At 39.2% G+C, this 16,169-nt stretch overlaps 1 protein-coding gene across 4 annotated transcripts in view; it reads left to right on the plus strand.

The window, feature by feature from the left end:
* ACSL3 (acyl-CoA synthetase long chain family member 3) overlaps positions 1 to 11,830 on the plus strand; it is a 53,803-nt gene extending 41,973 nt beyond the window's left edge. For all 4 annotated transcript variants that reach the window (XM_033150255.1, XM_033150254.1, XM_033150256.1 and 1 more), the window contains 11 exons: positions 296 to 434; positions 1,014 to 1,170; positions 2,628 to 2,751; positions 3,606 to 3,677; positions 4,886 to 5,025; positions 5,417 to 5,589; positions 5,964 to 6,038; positions 8,744 to 8,935; positions 9,536 to 9,650; positions 10,659 to 10,816; positions 11,551 to 11,830. In XM_033150255.1, coding sequence (XP_033006146.1) covers positions 296 to 434; positions 1,014 to 1,170; positions 2,628 to 2,751; positions 3,606 to 3,677; positions 4,886 to 5,025; positions 5,417 to 5,589; positions 5,964 to 6,038; positions 8,744 to 8,935; positions 9,536 to 9,650; positions 10,659 to 10,816; positions 11,551 to 11,714 — 1,509 coding nt within the window. In that variant the 3' untranslated portion in view covers positions 11,715 to 11,830. The remainder of the gene's footprint in view (positions 1 to 295; positions 435 to 1,013; positions 1,171 to 2,627; positions 2,752 to 3,605; positions 3,678 to 4,885; positions 5,026 to 5,416; positions 5,590 to 5,963; positions 6,039 to 8,743; positions 8,936 to 9,535; positions 9,651 to 10,658; positions 10,817 to 11,550) is intronic.
* The last annotated feature ends 4,339 nt before the right edge of the window (positions 11,831 to 16,169 follow it).

A 16,169-nucleotide genomic window follows, 5' to 3' on the forward strand; every position in this document is an offset into this window, starting at 1 on the left:
TTTTACCCACCCTTCACCATAAGGTTCCAGGACTAGTTACAATGTGAAAATTAAATCTTAAAATTGGTTAAAACAATTTGCAACCAAAATAATAGGGTTAAAACAAGTTACGACTGAAAGAATATACCTTAAAAATATATTAGCACTGTTAGCAGCTTAGATGACATCAAATTAGCTTTTTTGAATGCGCTTATTTACAGCAGGTTGAACTATTAAAGTATAGAACTGCAGATGTAGGGCATTATTATTATTAAGATGGAAGCAATTAAACTGTTTGTCCCATCTTTTTGTGCAGAGTATTGCTTCTCAGATTCCTCTGATGCGCCATATTATTACTGTGGATGGCACACCAACAACATGGTCGGAATTCCCCAAAGGGGTAATCGTTCACACTATGGCATCTGTTCAAGCTATGGGAGAGAAAACAGAAAGCTGTACGTATAATTTTTTCTTTTTACTAATGATAGTATTTTCTGGGGGAAAAGTGAAGGAAATCTAAGATATGATAATGCTAAATGTGGTTAATATCTTGCCAGCTATATTCTGCCCAGGTTATATGGTGGATGGGTGTTGTGTCGATACCTATTATTTTTAGTGTACGTTTGTTTAATCAGGATACAGAGTTTGTGTAACAGTATTTTTTTTAAGAAAATAACTTCTAAGGAATACCTGATATCAGGTGAACCCACCAGTGGAAAGATGCATCCTGGTTGCTAGTAAAACATGAAGGGCAAACAAAGATTCCAGGGACTACTAGAAAATAAGATGGAAGCAGGAAGAGTGTATTGTAGGGTAGTGGGAAACAGCAGAACTTTAGGACTCCTAGGGTTCCTGTTCCCTAGTGTCAGAGCTCTGACTTCACTCATTGGCTCAAAATGGTGACATATAAAAATGTAGAACACATTAAGGTTTACAACAAGAGTAACTCAGTAGTCAATATTTTTGATTTTCAGAATCTTTCAATTTTGCTTTCTTTCAAATTGTTTTCATGCTTGCTTCTATTTTTGTTTAAGTTCCAGCCAACAAGCAGAAGCTGAGACCGTTGCCATCAGACATTGCAGTAATAATGTATACCAGTGGTTCTACAGGTGTACCAAAAGGCGTTATGATCTCACATTGTAATCTTATTTCTGGTATAACTGGGATGGCTGAAAGGATTCCTAATCTTGGGTATGTAACACATGTAATCCTAAATGACACTTTTATCTCTTTATCACTAAAATTATTGAAATGAACACATTAGTATATATGTTGTTAATGCCCTTAGAGAAATATACTGTATTTTCCGGCGTATAAGACGACTGGGCGTATAAGACAACCCCCAACTTTTCTAGTTAAAATATAGAGTTTGAGATATACTCGACCGCAGATACTCCACCCAGCATATAAGACGACCCCCGACTTTTGAGAAGATTTTCCTGGATTAAAAAGTAGTCTTATATGCCAGAATATACAGTAGTACAATGCTGGCTTTAATTAAACTTCTGTTGCACAAAAAAGAACCCCTACTGTAAGAACTCTTTATGCTCACCTAAATTGTTGGAATATATATGGTCATATTGTTCTGGTTTATGTTCTTTAGTATTGGATATTCAGAAAAGAGAAGTTCTTTGGCTGTTTTGCAAGTCTGGCAAGAGTACAGTCATACCTCTAGATACGATCGCTGCGGGTTGCGAACGGCACAGGTTACGAACGCGCCGAACCCAGAAGTACCAGAATGGGTTACTTCTGGGTTCGGCGGTTCGCGCATGCGCAGACGCACCAAATCGCAACCTGCGCAGAAGCGGCGCTGCGGGTTGCGGTCTGCTCAGGATGCAAACAGGGCTCCAGAACAGATCCCGTTCGCATCCAGAGGTACCACTGTACAATTTTCGGTAAAAACAGATTGTCAGGAATGATAAATCACAAAAAACCCAGACCTTTTTGCACTAGTGTGATTGTATTTTGCAAAGACGAACGTGATTATTGAAACCGCAAAGCTATTTGGAACAAGGGCTTTCCCGTAGCTTTTTTCACCCTTTGATAGTTGAAGCTTAAATATACTGCAGAGATGGGGAACACCTCACCCATCCATGGGCAAGTGGGTGGGGGCATCTACTTGTCAATACATGAAATTGCAGTAACATCAGGTGACCTATTTTTGGCCAAGCAGTTTTTGAAATGAAACCATGCCAGAAAAGTCACAGCACCAGTGCCTGCAACATCCCTTTTGGCTTAGCCCTGTATTTACCTTCACCAACAACTGATGTCCTATGACTTGGGGCTAGGGCAGGTGAGTGTGTGCATTGGCCAAAACTGCCTCACAGGCCAAATGGAGAGACCTTGTGGACCAGAGGTCCCCCCCCCCCATGGTGCTGCATTTTCTGTTGATACCGATGTTCTTACTGATTTAAAGAAAAAAAAATGGCTAGTCTTACTTCTGGTAAATCGTGCTGCCAGAATGCTTAACCACATACATGAGGAGAACGTATAATTTGGTCTGCTCTTGTTTAAATATGACAATATGCCAGCATTGCAAAATTGTTGTGCCAGGATGCTCTTTAGATTATGATGCTGCTGCAGTTTCAAGCGGTGGTTTGACACAACTTGGCACAGAGTTTACCGTAATCTCTCTCTCATTCCCCTAGAGAGAAAGATACTTACATTGGATACTTGCCACTTGCTCATGTTTTGGAGTTAAGTGCTGAACTTGTTTGCTTGACTCATGGATGCCGTATTGGCTACTCATCACCTCAAACTTTAAGTGATCAGGTAAGGTTCTCCCACTTCCAAACAAATCAGACTATAGCACGGTTTTTAAAAGCACGTTTTTCTGCTACACAAATTCCCCGTCTGACACCCCACACTAAAAGAGAAAAAAGAGGGGAAAGCTGAACAAGCACACTGTCTGCTTTGCTTAGACCTTTTATCAATGGTGGTTTCTTCACGGGAGTCAGTAGTTCTGATCTACTATGCAGCAATGATCATTTGTGAATCTGCCTCAGTTCAGCAGAGGGGGGGGGCACTTTAAGGGTATTTACAAGGAAGGGTTGCCTGCCCAAAGATGAAGGTAAAGAAGTGGTGTTTCTGTCCTAAAAAGGTTCTTTGTATGGTTTGCCCAATTTGTTTTAAGCATGGAAACTGAGTGCATTTTACCCAGTTTTTAAAACGGGAAGGGCGGGGTATAAATAAAAAAATATTATTTATTATTATTATAATTTGCGTACATTTCACCCTGATACTGCCTGGCATGTAAGTGCTTAATAAACACATAAGCATAACGGGACTAATCCCCCCCCCAAAAAAAAACTCGTATCATCCACTTTCCAACTGTACACACAACATTTTGTGTCCCAACTACCCACTGAAAACAACCTTGGATCATAGTATAAAATTATGCATTTTTAAACTTGTCTAAAATATATGTGAAATTAAGTATTTGTCTACTTAAAAGGGTATCTGTTTCAATATCTCTTGACAAAAATATGTCTTAGATGCTTTCTGATCCAGTGCTATGGTGAAACATGATTTTTTTTCAGTGTGTGCATCTTTTACGCCGAGCAAACGAGGATTTTTGATGAAGACTAACTTAAGGTTACATGTTGCTTTCTTCACTTCTCTTTTAGTCCTCTAAAATAAAGAAAGGAAGTAAAGGTGATGTTTCTGCACTGAAGCCAACTCTAATGGCAGCTGTGCCGGTAAGATGTGCATTTGAAGCCTGCCTTTTTCAAGAGTTACATACGATGAGATGATGATTTGAAGGTAGTTTAGTACCTTAGGAATTTCTGTAGTGCCCGCTTAAGCGGTTCCCATGTAATGCTTCATTCCACTATGGACTGTGCATGGGGATAATATGTGGGATCTCATGGCAGGTCTGTTGCTGCTTCACTAAATGCTTCCTGCTTCTGGAACTTCCCTGAAATATCCACATGCTTCGGTGAATTCATGTTTTCAGTAAACAACAACGATAAAACTAATCCTGCCAATTTATATTATTAATAAGTTGCTTAAAACATCGTATTAATATTTACTATGACATGTATCCTGACAATCACAAGTGGAATAAAGCTCATTTTCCTCCATTCTCCTCCTCAGTGTGGCCACCGAAAAAGTGGTATGAGCAGATAGATTTGAGGGGGAAATGCTTAACGTTTGAAGTTGTTTTATGCCAAGCTTTCTGTTAAACTTCATGGTGTGTATCAGGGGTGGGGAACTGCTGGCCCACAGGCAAAACTTTGCATGCCAGGCCTCCCCACTGGTCCCACCAGGCCATTTTTTAGGAAGCCATGTCCACCTACCCTACACCTGAAGTTGTCCATGATGTAGACGAGGGTGGGGCTTCAGAGGAACAGTTGGGAGCTTAAAGTGAGCTCTGGGTTGTTATTTTTCTGGAGCTGATGGGTGGTGAGAGCACACCTTGCTGAAGGAGGGGGAAGCTGTTTCCATTCAGTTGAAACTTGTTCTCTCCCCCAGTGCTGCTCTTTGAACCCCCAAAAGCTGGAGGTTAAAGTGTTGCACTGTTTGAAAGCCCTTTCCCAAACAGTCCTACACTGCTCTTTAAAACCTCTGTGCTGCTCCACAAGCCTCTGAAGATTGTAGGCTTCAGAAGCAATGCAGAATGGTTAGGAAAAGGGGTTTCAAACAGCCCTTTGTAAACAGCACGGCACTGCTCCTTATGGCCCTGTTTTAGGAGGTTTCAGGAGCTACGTGGGGATGTTTGCAAAGGGCTTTCAAGCAGCCCTACACTGCTCTTTGAACTTCTAAAAACAAAAGCCCCCCTGTCAAATTTGGCCGGCCCCCTCTAATGCTCTCTAATACTAATGCCCTCAGAGACCTGTGCAGTAAATCTAAATTTATCGCCTGTTGTTGGCTTGCTTTGATACGCCTAATTCATTTCTGTAACTAGGAAATCATGGATCGAATCTACAAAAATGTCATGAATCGAGTTAACGAAATGTCCAATTTCCAACGCAATCTGTTTATACTGGCTTATAATTACAAGATGGAACAGATTTCAAAAGGCTACACTACTCCATTGTGTGACAGGTAGGTAACTGAGGGAGTGGTGTGCGTGTTTTTCCCCTTAAGTGGTGAAGCATTTGTAACCTGAGGCGTTTGTAACTTGAGGTACCACTGTAATTCCCATTAAAATCAGTGGAACTTGCTTCTTAATAAGCATGCATAGAATTCATCATTTATTTATTAATTTTTTTTAAAAAACACCTTTCCATAGAAAAACCGTGCTCAAAGTGGCTACCTACAAGAGTAGCTATAAAAAATAAGCAAAACACATCAAAAAGTATGCAAAATTGAACAATTTCCACATAAATTGTGCCATATATGTTGCAGAACTTGCTATGTGCAGTGATTTCCGTGTCTTCTTTATTATTGGTATTATTTTTATTGAGCAATAAAAACATACTCTTAACCTTTTTAGACTTATTTTCCGGAAAGTCCGGATGCTGCTGGGTGGGAAGATTCGGGTCTTGTTGTGTGGAGGAGCTCCACTTTCTGCAGCAACTCAGAGATTCATGAACATCTGTTTCTGTTGCCCAGTGGGACAGGGCTATGGACTAACAGAATCCTCTGGGGCTGGAACGATAACAGAAGGTAAGTGGCAGGTTTAGGGTGAGGTGCCAATCCAGGTGTAGAGATATAGTTGGGTGTTACCAGTAAAGTCATAGTACTTTACTCCAAAATCTCTCTGTAAAGTTGATGTGTATTTTAATATGGAATTTTCTTCTATAATAATGTATTTTTTAAAATGCTGATTTCTCAATCTTTTAGGTTAGCTTGTTTTTATACCTGACTTTTATTGATAATTATTTATGTCTAGTTTAGAGGTTTTTACGATTTAAGTGGTATACAAATTCTATTAAATAAAGAAAAACAAATGCTGCATGGGGTATTCAAAGAAATATTTAGATGGTTTCCAAGCTGTACCTCTTGAGTTCCTAATGATGTCTTATTTTCCAAAATTTCAGTTTGGGACTATGCCACAGGCAGAGTGGGAGCACCCTTGGTTTGCTGTGAAATCAAGCTCGTGAATTGGGTAGAAGGTGGGAAGTTCTTTTGCACTGAAACTTTATTCAATGTGTGATTATTATCCTTTGGTTTGAAGACAGACTTTGAAATGTTTTGTTTAAATAGAATAATGTGGCAGTGATCCAGTGAGCTCTTTATTAACATGCTTCTTGGACTAAAAGCAACTCCCTCTGATGTTTCATAAACTGCCTATGAGAGCAGAACTAGCCCTAACATCAGAGATCATTTATCAGCTCTCCCATGATGATATTTCCCCCATTAGCTTTAAAAACAGCCAGTGGCACCTGATTTGGGTTGGAGATTTAGTCCTGCATTTGATGATCCTTTTCCTTTGATTATTTCTAAGACTTAGAAGCAGCCCACTGAAACTCTTAGCAACAAGTGGAGGAGGAAGAAACAGCGATGTCTCTGAGAAAAAATTCGGATTGGGAGGACATGTGTTAGGAGCATAGTACCCCAAACCGAGGTCCTCTCTGCCACACTTTCTTCCATGCCTTATGTTCCACGGAGAAAAACTTGAGGTCAAGAGGCAGCTTGCTTGTTTTCCTCCAGCCTCACTGCCAGCTGAATACCACCCATGATGTGGGTTCCATGCCATCTGAGGAAAGAGAATTCTTAGCTAAAACCCCTCTGCTCAGCTCACCCTTCCCTTTAAACCCTTTCCTCCCTGCAAGGTGCACTTTATCAATTAGCACAAGGTTTTGTTTGTGTCTTCTCAACGACATCTCAAAAAGTAGCAGTCGGTGGAGAGACAGCGTAGTCAATTCATTGAGCAAAAAGAACAAAGGGTTAAACACAATCCTTTTTCCCTGTCTCTAATTACATTTCCTAAGGCTGCAAACTTACGATCTCTTGCTATTCTGCACAATATCTTACTGCTGCCTCTCTCCCAGGTATGAAGTGTTTTAAGTCTCCAAAGATTCCCCCTGAAATTGCCCACACGTAGCTAGATACTGGTAGGTAGCCGTGTTGGTCTGACGCAGTAAAATATATATTAAAAAATTTCCAGTAGCACCTTAGAGACCAACTAAGTTTGTTCCTGGTATGAGCTTTTGTGTGCATACACACTTCTTAGTTGGTCTCTAATTTAAATTTAAATTTTAAAAAAATATATATTTCTATAGCTAGATACTGCTAGTCTTCCCCTATCTGCCCTGTGCAGGTTATAGGCACAAGGGGTTTTTGGAGCTCTTATTTCCCATCTTTCAGACAAGAGAGATGTCAACCTAGGAACATAAGAACCTAGGAACATCTTCTCCAACATCCTGTTCTCATGGTGTCCAACCAACCACACATGCCAAACTCATAAGCAGAACCTGAGCACCAGAGGGCTCTTCTCTCTCGTGGTTTCCACCAGTTGCAACTTATGGAAGGCAAATGAGTATGGATGCATTCCATAAGAAATAGGAATGCTGAATTCATGCTGGGAAGAAATGATACATTGGTTTTCTAGCTGAACATCTTGTGTCAATTTTTTAATAAATCACCTGTCGTGTTGTGCACAGAAATGTTGGAATAAATATTCTTAAAAGAAAGTGCAAGAAGATTGGCAATATTTTCAGCATATTTGTTCTATTTTCGGCAGTCTGGAGAAATAATCCAAGCACTATATATTTTTGTTTCTCTTTTAAGTGATATTATAAAGTCTGCTAGATAAAGAAATATTAACAAAGAGAAACATACACAAGGACTTGCAGTGCTTCAAAATGCTGGATTCACTAAAGTTCAGTGTAAACTGCATTTGATTTGTTTCCCTGTTTACTTTGAGCCTCATGATGGAAACTGTGAGTCATTGTTAATGAGATAAATGTAGACAACTAGGTCTATAAAACTGGCACCCTAACAGCTGTGTGTTAGAGTGGATTGTTTGGATTCAGATGTGGAAGACTTGGGCTCAAAATCTTGTTCTTAGGCATTGCTTTCAGGGCCACTGCACATACTAACCTCTATGTTGAGAAAAGTAATCTGCATATTGGAAGAGCACATGTTTTGCCCCATTTCATCATATACGCTTTTCCATTTTGCTAAGTATGTGTGAAGTGGCACCTCATTTCATCTGTTATCTAAATAAGCTGCACAATCCACTAATTACATCTCTAGACAGCTTTTGAAGTTTAAATTGATTCATTCGCATCCCGTGCTCCCTGAAATTGGCTTGTCTGGGGTCAGGAGGCACCCCAGAACAGCAACCAAGGGAGGAAAGGGGGATTGTTCTATCTGGCAAGCTGTAATACAGTCATACCTCGGGTTACGGCCGCTTCAGGTTGCATTTTTTCATGTTAAAAGAATGGGACAAACCCAGAAGTGTTTACTTCCGGGTTTCGCCGCATGCGCAGAAGTGTTCTGCGCAGTTCACGCATGCACAGAAGCACTCTATTGGCGCTGTGCATGCGCAAAAGCACCGCTCTGGTTGCGGACTTGTTGGGGTGCGAATGGCACCCTGGAACGGATCATGTCCGCAGCCAGAGCTACCACTGTACTTGTGCTGTTAGAACATTCATCACAGTGCAACAGTGAATTCCACCCCAAGTTCTCTTCCTCTGCACATCTTCAGTGGTTTGGGCATTGTAACATTCTGAGGTATTATTGTATACGGTTTTCAAGTTTATGTTGCCTTGAAACATAGCATAACATATTTTGGAATGTGGTTACTCTGTATTTTAAAAATATATACATATTTACACATTAACACTCCCACTTCATGAAATTTATATTATAGGTGGATACTTTAACACAGACAAACCTTATCCTAGAGGTGAGATTGTTATTGGAGGTCAGAACATAACTATGGGCTACTACAAAAATGAAGAACGAACCCGAAGTGATTTCATGGTGGATGAGAACGGACAGAGGTGGCTCTACACTGGTGACATTGGGGAATTCCAGGCAGATGGTTGTCTAAAAATTATTGGTGAGTTAATCCTGTAATACTTGACTGAGTTAGACTATAGCAGTAATACCATTTCATGCCACGAACATGGTTTTTCAGTGATTTATATGAGCATTTCAAGATTTAAATACATGTGGGACTTTATGAAGTCACTAGACAAAAGGTTTAATGCGAGATCACTTTTTAAAAGTCTAGCACGTGATTGATCTGTTGAAGGGCTGAGCACATTAGCAGAAGTTAGCCACAGAAATCCACTGTAGATCATTAAATCTCAGATTTCCCTGAAGAGGGAGTGATTATGGAATTCTGTTAAGCTGGTCCTGAAGACCTTTGCTTCATTACTGTATTTTAGTTTTTACTATTATATTGATGATTAGGCTTTTGGTGTTAGGAAATGGATATCTTAAATGGTTTCATATTAGATAGGATTTAGATGGTTTTGTATATCTTTGTGAGCTGCTTTGTGGAGTGTGGTTCACAAAAGGCAGAATAGAAATCCGTTAAGTAAATAAAAATAAAAGAAACTCCACGTCTGCAGTGAATCTCCTCCTGTACACCTGTGTTTAATGTATTTTGAACTTTTAATGAATATCACATTAATTTTATTTCCCCTTTTTATAGATCGGAAAAAAGACCTTGTAAAACTTCAAGCGGGAGAATATGTTTCTCTCGGTAAAGTTGAAGCTGCTTTGAAGAATCTTCCACTGATAGATAATATTTGTGTATATGCGAGCAGGTAAGACAGCCCATATAATCTTGCGTTTGTGCTAGAATAATGTATGGATCTAGAAACTTTTGTATGCTTTTAGCTGAAAAGTGATCACATGCCCTTTTGAATTTGCATAGACTTGATAGGAGAATAAATTCCTTCTGACCCATTCATCACCAGGTGATGAATCAATGCAAAGAAGAAGAAAAATTAAAGCTAGCTATGAGTTACTGTCCAGAAACATCCATATTTAATTGTTTTTGAAGGGAACTGCTAATAGGTTTTTGTCCCAAGACCAACTGCTGAATTGGTTCACAGAACTCCCATAAGCTTAAGATTTTGGCTACATGTTACAGCTGTGCAGACCGGAAGCAGATATTGGAATCCTGAAGCTCTCCTTCCCACATCTTGTCCTATAGGGCAAGGAGAAATGGTGTGTCTTCAAGCCCAGGCTCACCCATTGCCTTTCCCTGATCTCCTAGGAAGGAGGAAGGGTACCGAGCAAATAAAAAGAGCAGGAAATAGCTTTTTGCCTGACAGAAGTGTTTTGTTTTTGTTCATTTTAATCTAGGGTGTGCTGTGGAAAGTGCAGTTGCAAATCTTCATTGTTCCCCATCAACTCCTAGTGACATTTAACAAACAAGATTTAATTAATCAGTAAGATTTAACAATTGTCTCCTTGCCTGAAAAAAAGTATTTCCTGCTCCTTTGGTTTCCCAGGGGTTCTATTGCTGAGGGTCTTTAAAGGTTTGTTCCTGTAATGTCAATCCATGGTTTTGGTATTATGTCTGAGCAAGTCTGGTACAATGGCTTTACAAGTGTAAACTTGCTATGGTATATGTAAACTTGCCATGGGGTGCACGCTGCAATAGTAACTCTTTGGCAAAAGTAACATGTGCTCCACTCTATACTTGGGCATAAGTTTAGGAAAAATCTGATCCATGTATAGTAAAATATTAAAATTTGCATAAAGCCAAGAAGAAATATAAACATCAGTCTGAAATGGTGTGCATCTTTCTCGCTCTCTCCTTTTAGTTTCCAGTCTTACGTCATTGGATTTGTTGTGCCAAACCATAAAGAACTTAAAGAGTTAGCACGAAAGAAAGGATTTAAAGGAACCATGGAGGAGATATGTAACAGTCCTGAAATGGAAAAAGAAGCACAGAAGATTATAGCTGAAGCTGCTCTCATAGGTAAGCAAAGTTGCAAAGTACTTGTTGTTAAAAATAAAAAAAAGATGCTGAATTTACTGCATGGAACTAAATGTTAAAAATGCGGAACAACTGTTAATTAAAGAAAGGTATCAGAAAAGTGATAGGATCTTCTTGAAAATATTAGATTCGTTTTCATCACCACTAGTTGTTAAGGAATTACTTAAAAGACAAGTAAAAATTACAGAAGAGCCCTAAGAAGCTTCATCTGCTTTCCCACAACCTGTTTCCCACACTAGCCAACCAAATGCTTCCAGGAAGTCCACAACCAAGGCATTAAGGCAACAGCACTTCCCTGCTGTTGCTGTTCATATTCCCCATTCACATACTCATCTTGCAGGAATGTGACTAATCTCCATCACCACATCTCATTGCATGGGATTCCACAAATTAACGATTCATTGTGTAAAATACTTCGTCTGCCTTGAATTTGCTGCCAATTTCTTTTATTGGATGACACCAACTTTAGTATAGTATTGTCAAAGCGGGAAGAACTTGCTTTCTGCCCCCCATACCTATTTTTCTAAACCTCTGTGATTCCCATTTTTCTAAGCTAAACACCCAAAATGTTTTAGCCTTTCCTAAGAGGGGATGATGCTGCAGTTCCTTGATCGTTTTGGTTGACCTTTTTCTGCACCTTTCCCAGCTTTGTGCTGTCCTCCTCGAAATACAGTGTATAATTTGATGTTTTTTATTTTATTTTTCTGCTATTGTAGCTAATCTGGAGAAATTTGAAATCCCACTCAAAATTCGTTTGAGCCCTGAACCTTGGACCCCAGAGACGGGCTTGGTGACAGATGCCTTCAAACTAAAACGGAAAGAGCTTACTGCATACTACCAGGAAGATATTAATCGAATGTATGGAACAAAAATAAAATAATGGTGTTTTTTTTCTTGCACCACTTTGCTATGGTGAGCTCAGATCAAATAGGAAATACTTGAATCATATGTCTCATCACTTGGGACCAACATTAAAAACATCTTTACTCACTCTCAGCTTATGCTGTTTCTTCTGATAATATCAGCATCTTTAACTGGCAGGATTAGTAAAATGTTAAGGCAGAAAATTGGTGTCTGTCTCCTTTTTCCCTCCCTTAGTTTTTTTTTTTCTGCTACCTTGTCAGTGAGTGGATTTTCCTAAATGTCCTTTTGGGCTAACCTGATTTTGAAGCCTCAAGTTTTTAAACCTGATTTATAAATCCTGTATAATGTTCCATTCGTAACTTTTTGAAGTTTGGATATATAGAGGGAGAACTTGGCTATATACAAAATGATTAGTTTGGGGGCCTTTTTTACGTAAATATTTAAATATTAAAGAGGTATCAATGTGAAATTATGTACAATGAAATGACTTATAGGTGAAAATCATTGTTGGCCAGAACACCAGATTATTTGTTGCTGTGCAATTGTTTTGTATAAAATTGCAAGAGAAATAGTCTGATATTCTGACTTATAAAGTAACAGCTGAAGTATGTGCCTGACAATTTCCTACATATATATTTTATTTTTATCTGAAATAAGGAAAAATGGTCATGGCAAAGTGCTGTATATAAGCAGGCCTTCCTGCAAAACAAGGGTGAATGAGGCTTGAGTCATGCAAAGTATGTTCTAACAAAGCAGATGTGACACCTGTGAATAATCTGTTTAACAGACATAGTTCAATTTTGAAAATATATTGAGGCCATTTTATAAAGAAATTGACTTGTTAAAACTAGTGACAACTCAGTTTTAAATGAATTGCATTCTGATTGACAATGTCCTTTACTAAGATGGGACTTTTATGTGTGTTGATTTTTGTCTGCTTTACAATTCAGGCTGCTTCTCTCTTTTTTATTATTATTATGTGCATATAAATCAGCAGTTACAGTCCAGTTCAGGTCCAGCTGAAGCCCAAATGTTTTAAGAACACAGACGATTGCGACGTTCTCCTGCACAAGCCTAGCCAAAATGAATTTGAATTGCATTTTATTTTGTGTGTGTGTGTGTGTGTGTGTGTAGAAGGTTTGCACAAGATAAATTCATGGTGGATTGTGCCGTTGGAGAACATTTTCAAATGTACTGATGGTGATTTGTTTACTATTGTCTGTCTCAATGTCATGGGTGCTGATGGAAATGTCGTCCTCATTGTTGGTACCTTATTCCTGAATACAAGTTACTTGGGCAAATAATTTGCTGTTTTTTGTTTTGTTTCGAAAGACAACATTCTTCCAGATTAACCGTATTTGAGATAATAACTTGAGTCACTTTTTTTGTCATTGTTGTGCCCAAAATCTTCAGTTTGAAAATGTGTTCCTTTGTGTGCTTCATTATAAATACTACCGTTGGGCTCCAGTCCACATGCTCTGGTGTGTGCAAAGATAACTAGAAGCAGAACAGGATGGACTGCAGAATTGGGGAAAGCAGTGTGCAGGCAATGGCATGGGCATGCTGTGCTTTTCCTGACATTGAAGTGGTGACGCAACCCCTGCTGATTCAGTTCTGTGGGTTAACTGAGGGTTAACTGGAGTTCCAGATTATTATGATGTGTTGAGAAAGTTTTAAGTGCCACATAAGGTCTCAATCTGGAAAGGCTTTCAATATTTGGTTCATTAACTTACTCCCCCCCCCCCCAGCAATATTACAAATATAATTGCTATGGTCAACTTGAGTATATAGAAGATATAGAGTAATTGATATCCAATTGTGACATCCCACAAATGAGATTTCTCCTTCCTCTCCTCTTTCCTACAGCCCCCTTGTGCCCCCCAATTCTACTTGGTTGGGTGATCCTCTGGAGCAGGTTGGGGGCTGGTAATGTGGGGAGGGGAAGGGGGGAAGGCACATCTGCTGGTGCAACGGTTGATCTCTCCCATAAGTGTGAAAGAGGCTTTAATTTGGAAAAGGTTTACTTTCTTTTCTCTCAAATTATAAAACAGTGGCCTTGGATCTATATCTTGGTAGTAGGGCATTGGATATTCAGATTTTGGACACTATCTGGCCAGCATTAAGCACTTTAAAACCCATTGATGGAGAATGAAAACTTGCTTCTCTCCCACTGAAAACAATGGGCTTACAAATGCTTAATTTTGGTTGAATCATGCCCATCCTTTACTTGAAAAATTCTGTGGCCACAGATTCTTAAAAAGCTTTAATTGGGGAGGCAAATTAACTACTGCATCTTAATTAGAAAAAATACAGAATGTATATAGAGTGATATGTTCTCCTAATATATGGAGTTCTATTGCAATGTCAGGTAGGTTTCTATAATTAAAATGAGTTGGCTCACTAATTGAAGATACTACTGTATTCCTTGGGAACTCAATTAATGCATTAGTACTTTGCATTTAGTTTATTTTTGTTATGGAATGAAATAGGCTGGTGGAATTATCTAAATCTGCCTTCCCCAACCTGCTGTTCACCTGATTTTCTGGACTACAACTCCCATCATCCCCCCAGCCAGCAGGGCCAGTGGTCAATAGTGATGGGAGTTGTAGTCCAACAATGCCTGGAGGGCACAAGGTTGGGGCAGCCTGATCTGAGCTAAGATATAAGATCCCACAGCTGCAAATGAGTAATTGAAGTTTATTTTTTTTAATTTTCAAAATCACTTTGGATATCATTTTAAAAATTACGGTCTTTAAGTTGCCTTGGCAATGAAAACTCATTTGGATAAAAATAAGGTAGATGGGTATTGCAAATATTTATTTCACCTTGAATTGCTGGATTTCACATGTATCTAGTTCCTTTATTGTGCTTAAAAGGTTACGCACCTTCTTTAATAATAATTTGGGAATAGCATTTGTGACACAATCCAGAACTAAATCCATTGCTCTATTGAAATCAGTAGACTGGTCAGTCCATTGAGTCCAGTGGGTCTGCTCTGAGATTGACAAACGTTAGATACTGCCCTCTGTTTTTTAGAAACATTAGATGACATTTCTGGTTGTATGGGTTCAACCTTGTCATTAAAACTGTTGGATTTTTTAAATCATTGCTAACATTTCTCTGAGAATTCTCACAAATTAGTTTTCTGAGCATCGCTGTGCTCCCTTTATTGGAGAAATGTTGTATATGACAGCTATTGTTTGCAGTGAAGATACCAAATGGCCTAACATGTGGCTACATGGAATAGCTTATTATTTCCATTGAATTGTTTTCATGCTGGAGGGTTCTTTATGCTTTTTTTAAAATTCAGGTACTAAAGCAAAGAACCAAAGTGAAAAGACTATGGGTCATAAATAGTCCCTTGATCACCAAAATTAAAATTAAGGAGTGGGGTGTTTTGTTTTGTTTTGGCAGTCTTTTCTATTTTCCTTGTTTGTGTTGCAGTATCTTCTAGGCTGTTGAACTGTGAGCATTCTTTCATCCCTCTGGCTGCATGCCATCATGGCTGCTCTGCCCCAGGACCAGAAGTAGAAGTGAGCACAGGCAGTAGGCCTTCCTTAGCAACCAGACCTGGAAACGCAGTTGTGTAGCTTCAGAACGTTAAAAGCCTTGCCATTATTAAAAATAAAAAAATAAAAAAAAATTGCTAGACATTGCATGGCAAATGTTTGTAAGCATCTCTTTAAGAAAGAAAAACGGCTGCAGAGGAAAAGTCCTTCTTGAGCTTCGCCCTTCAAGCAGTTTTCTGCTTGCCTCTGTCACCACTTTTCTACCCACACAGCATTTTGAAAAGCAGTTGAGCAAAGCAGTCCTGAATTAAAGAAATGGGCTTGAGCGAAACAAGTTTCAGCAATTCCTCCTTCTGCTTAAGACTACAGCTCCCATAGCTGCTTCCCCACGTTTTCCACAATAGTAGGGAGATTGTTATGTAGCTATATGCTACTTTGGCTTTGACCCACAGGCACATTTGGGACCATTCACTTCCTGTCCCAGTGAAAAGAAGTAGTTTTGAAAGATGGATTTCGGCTTTAAATGCGATTAAGACTTCATTCACATCTTCCTGCTGCCAAGGGGGAATCTACCTTACCATAGGATTCCACATTGCTGTGGGATCTGGTGAATAATGTGGCCACCTGCATGTGAGTGATCCTGTGGATCTTGCCAGCTTAAAACCACATAGGTTCAAGCCACAAGAATGTGATTTCCACAGGACTGCAGATGTGGGAAGAGGTCCATAGTCATTCAAGATAGGAACTATGGGGAAATAGAATGAACTGTAAAAGTGCCACTTTTTTTTAAAAAAAAAGTTTTTAAAAAATCAATACATTTTACCCCAGATACTGCATGTATCCTTGAACAAGGAGAAGCAAAGCTTCATGTGGAAATGAATGTAAAATAAATTGCCCAAGCATTGCTTCCTGTCATTCATTTCACTAGGCCTTGTGATGGAGCCCCATGCAAACTCCATAGA

Source organism: Lacerta agilis, chromosome 5 (genome assembly GCF_009819535.1).
Source record: "Lacerta agilis isolate rLacAgi1 chromosome 5, rLacAgi1.pri, whole genome shotgun sequence".
In the NCBI taxonomy this organism is placed as follows: domain Eukaryota; kingdom Metazoa; phylum Chordata; class Lepidosauria; order Squamata; family Lacertidae; genus Lacerta; species Lacerta agilis.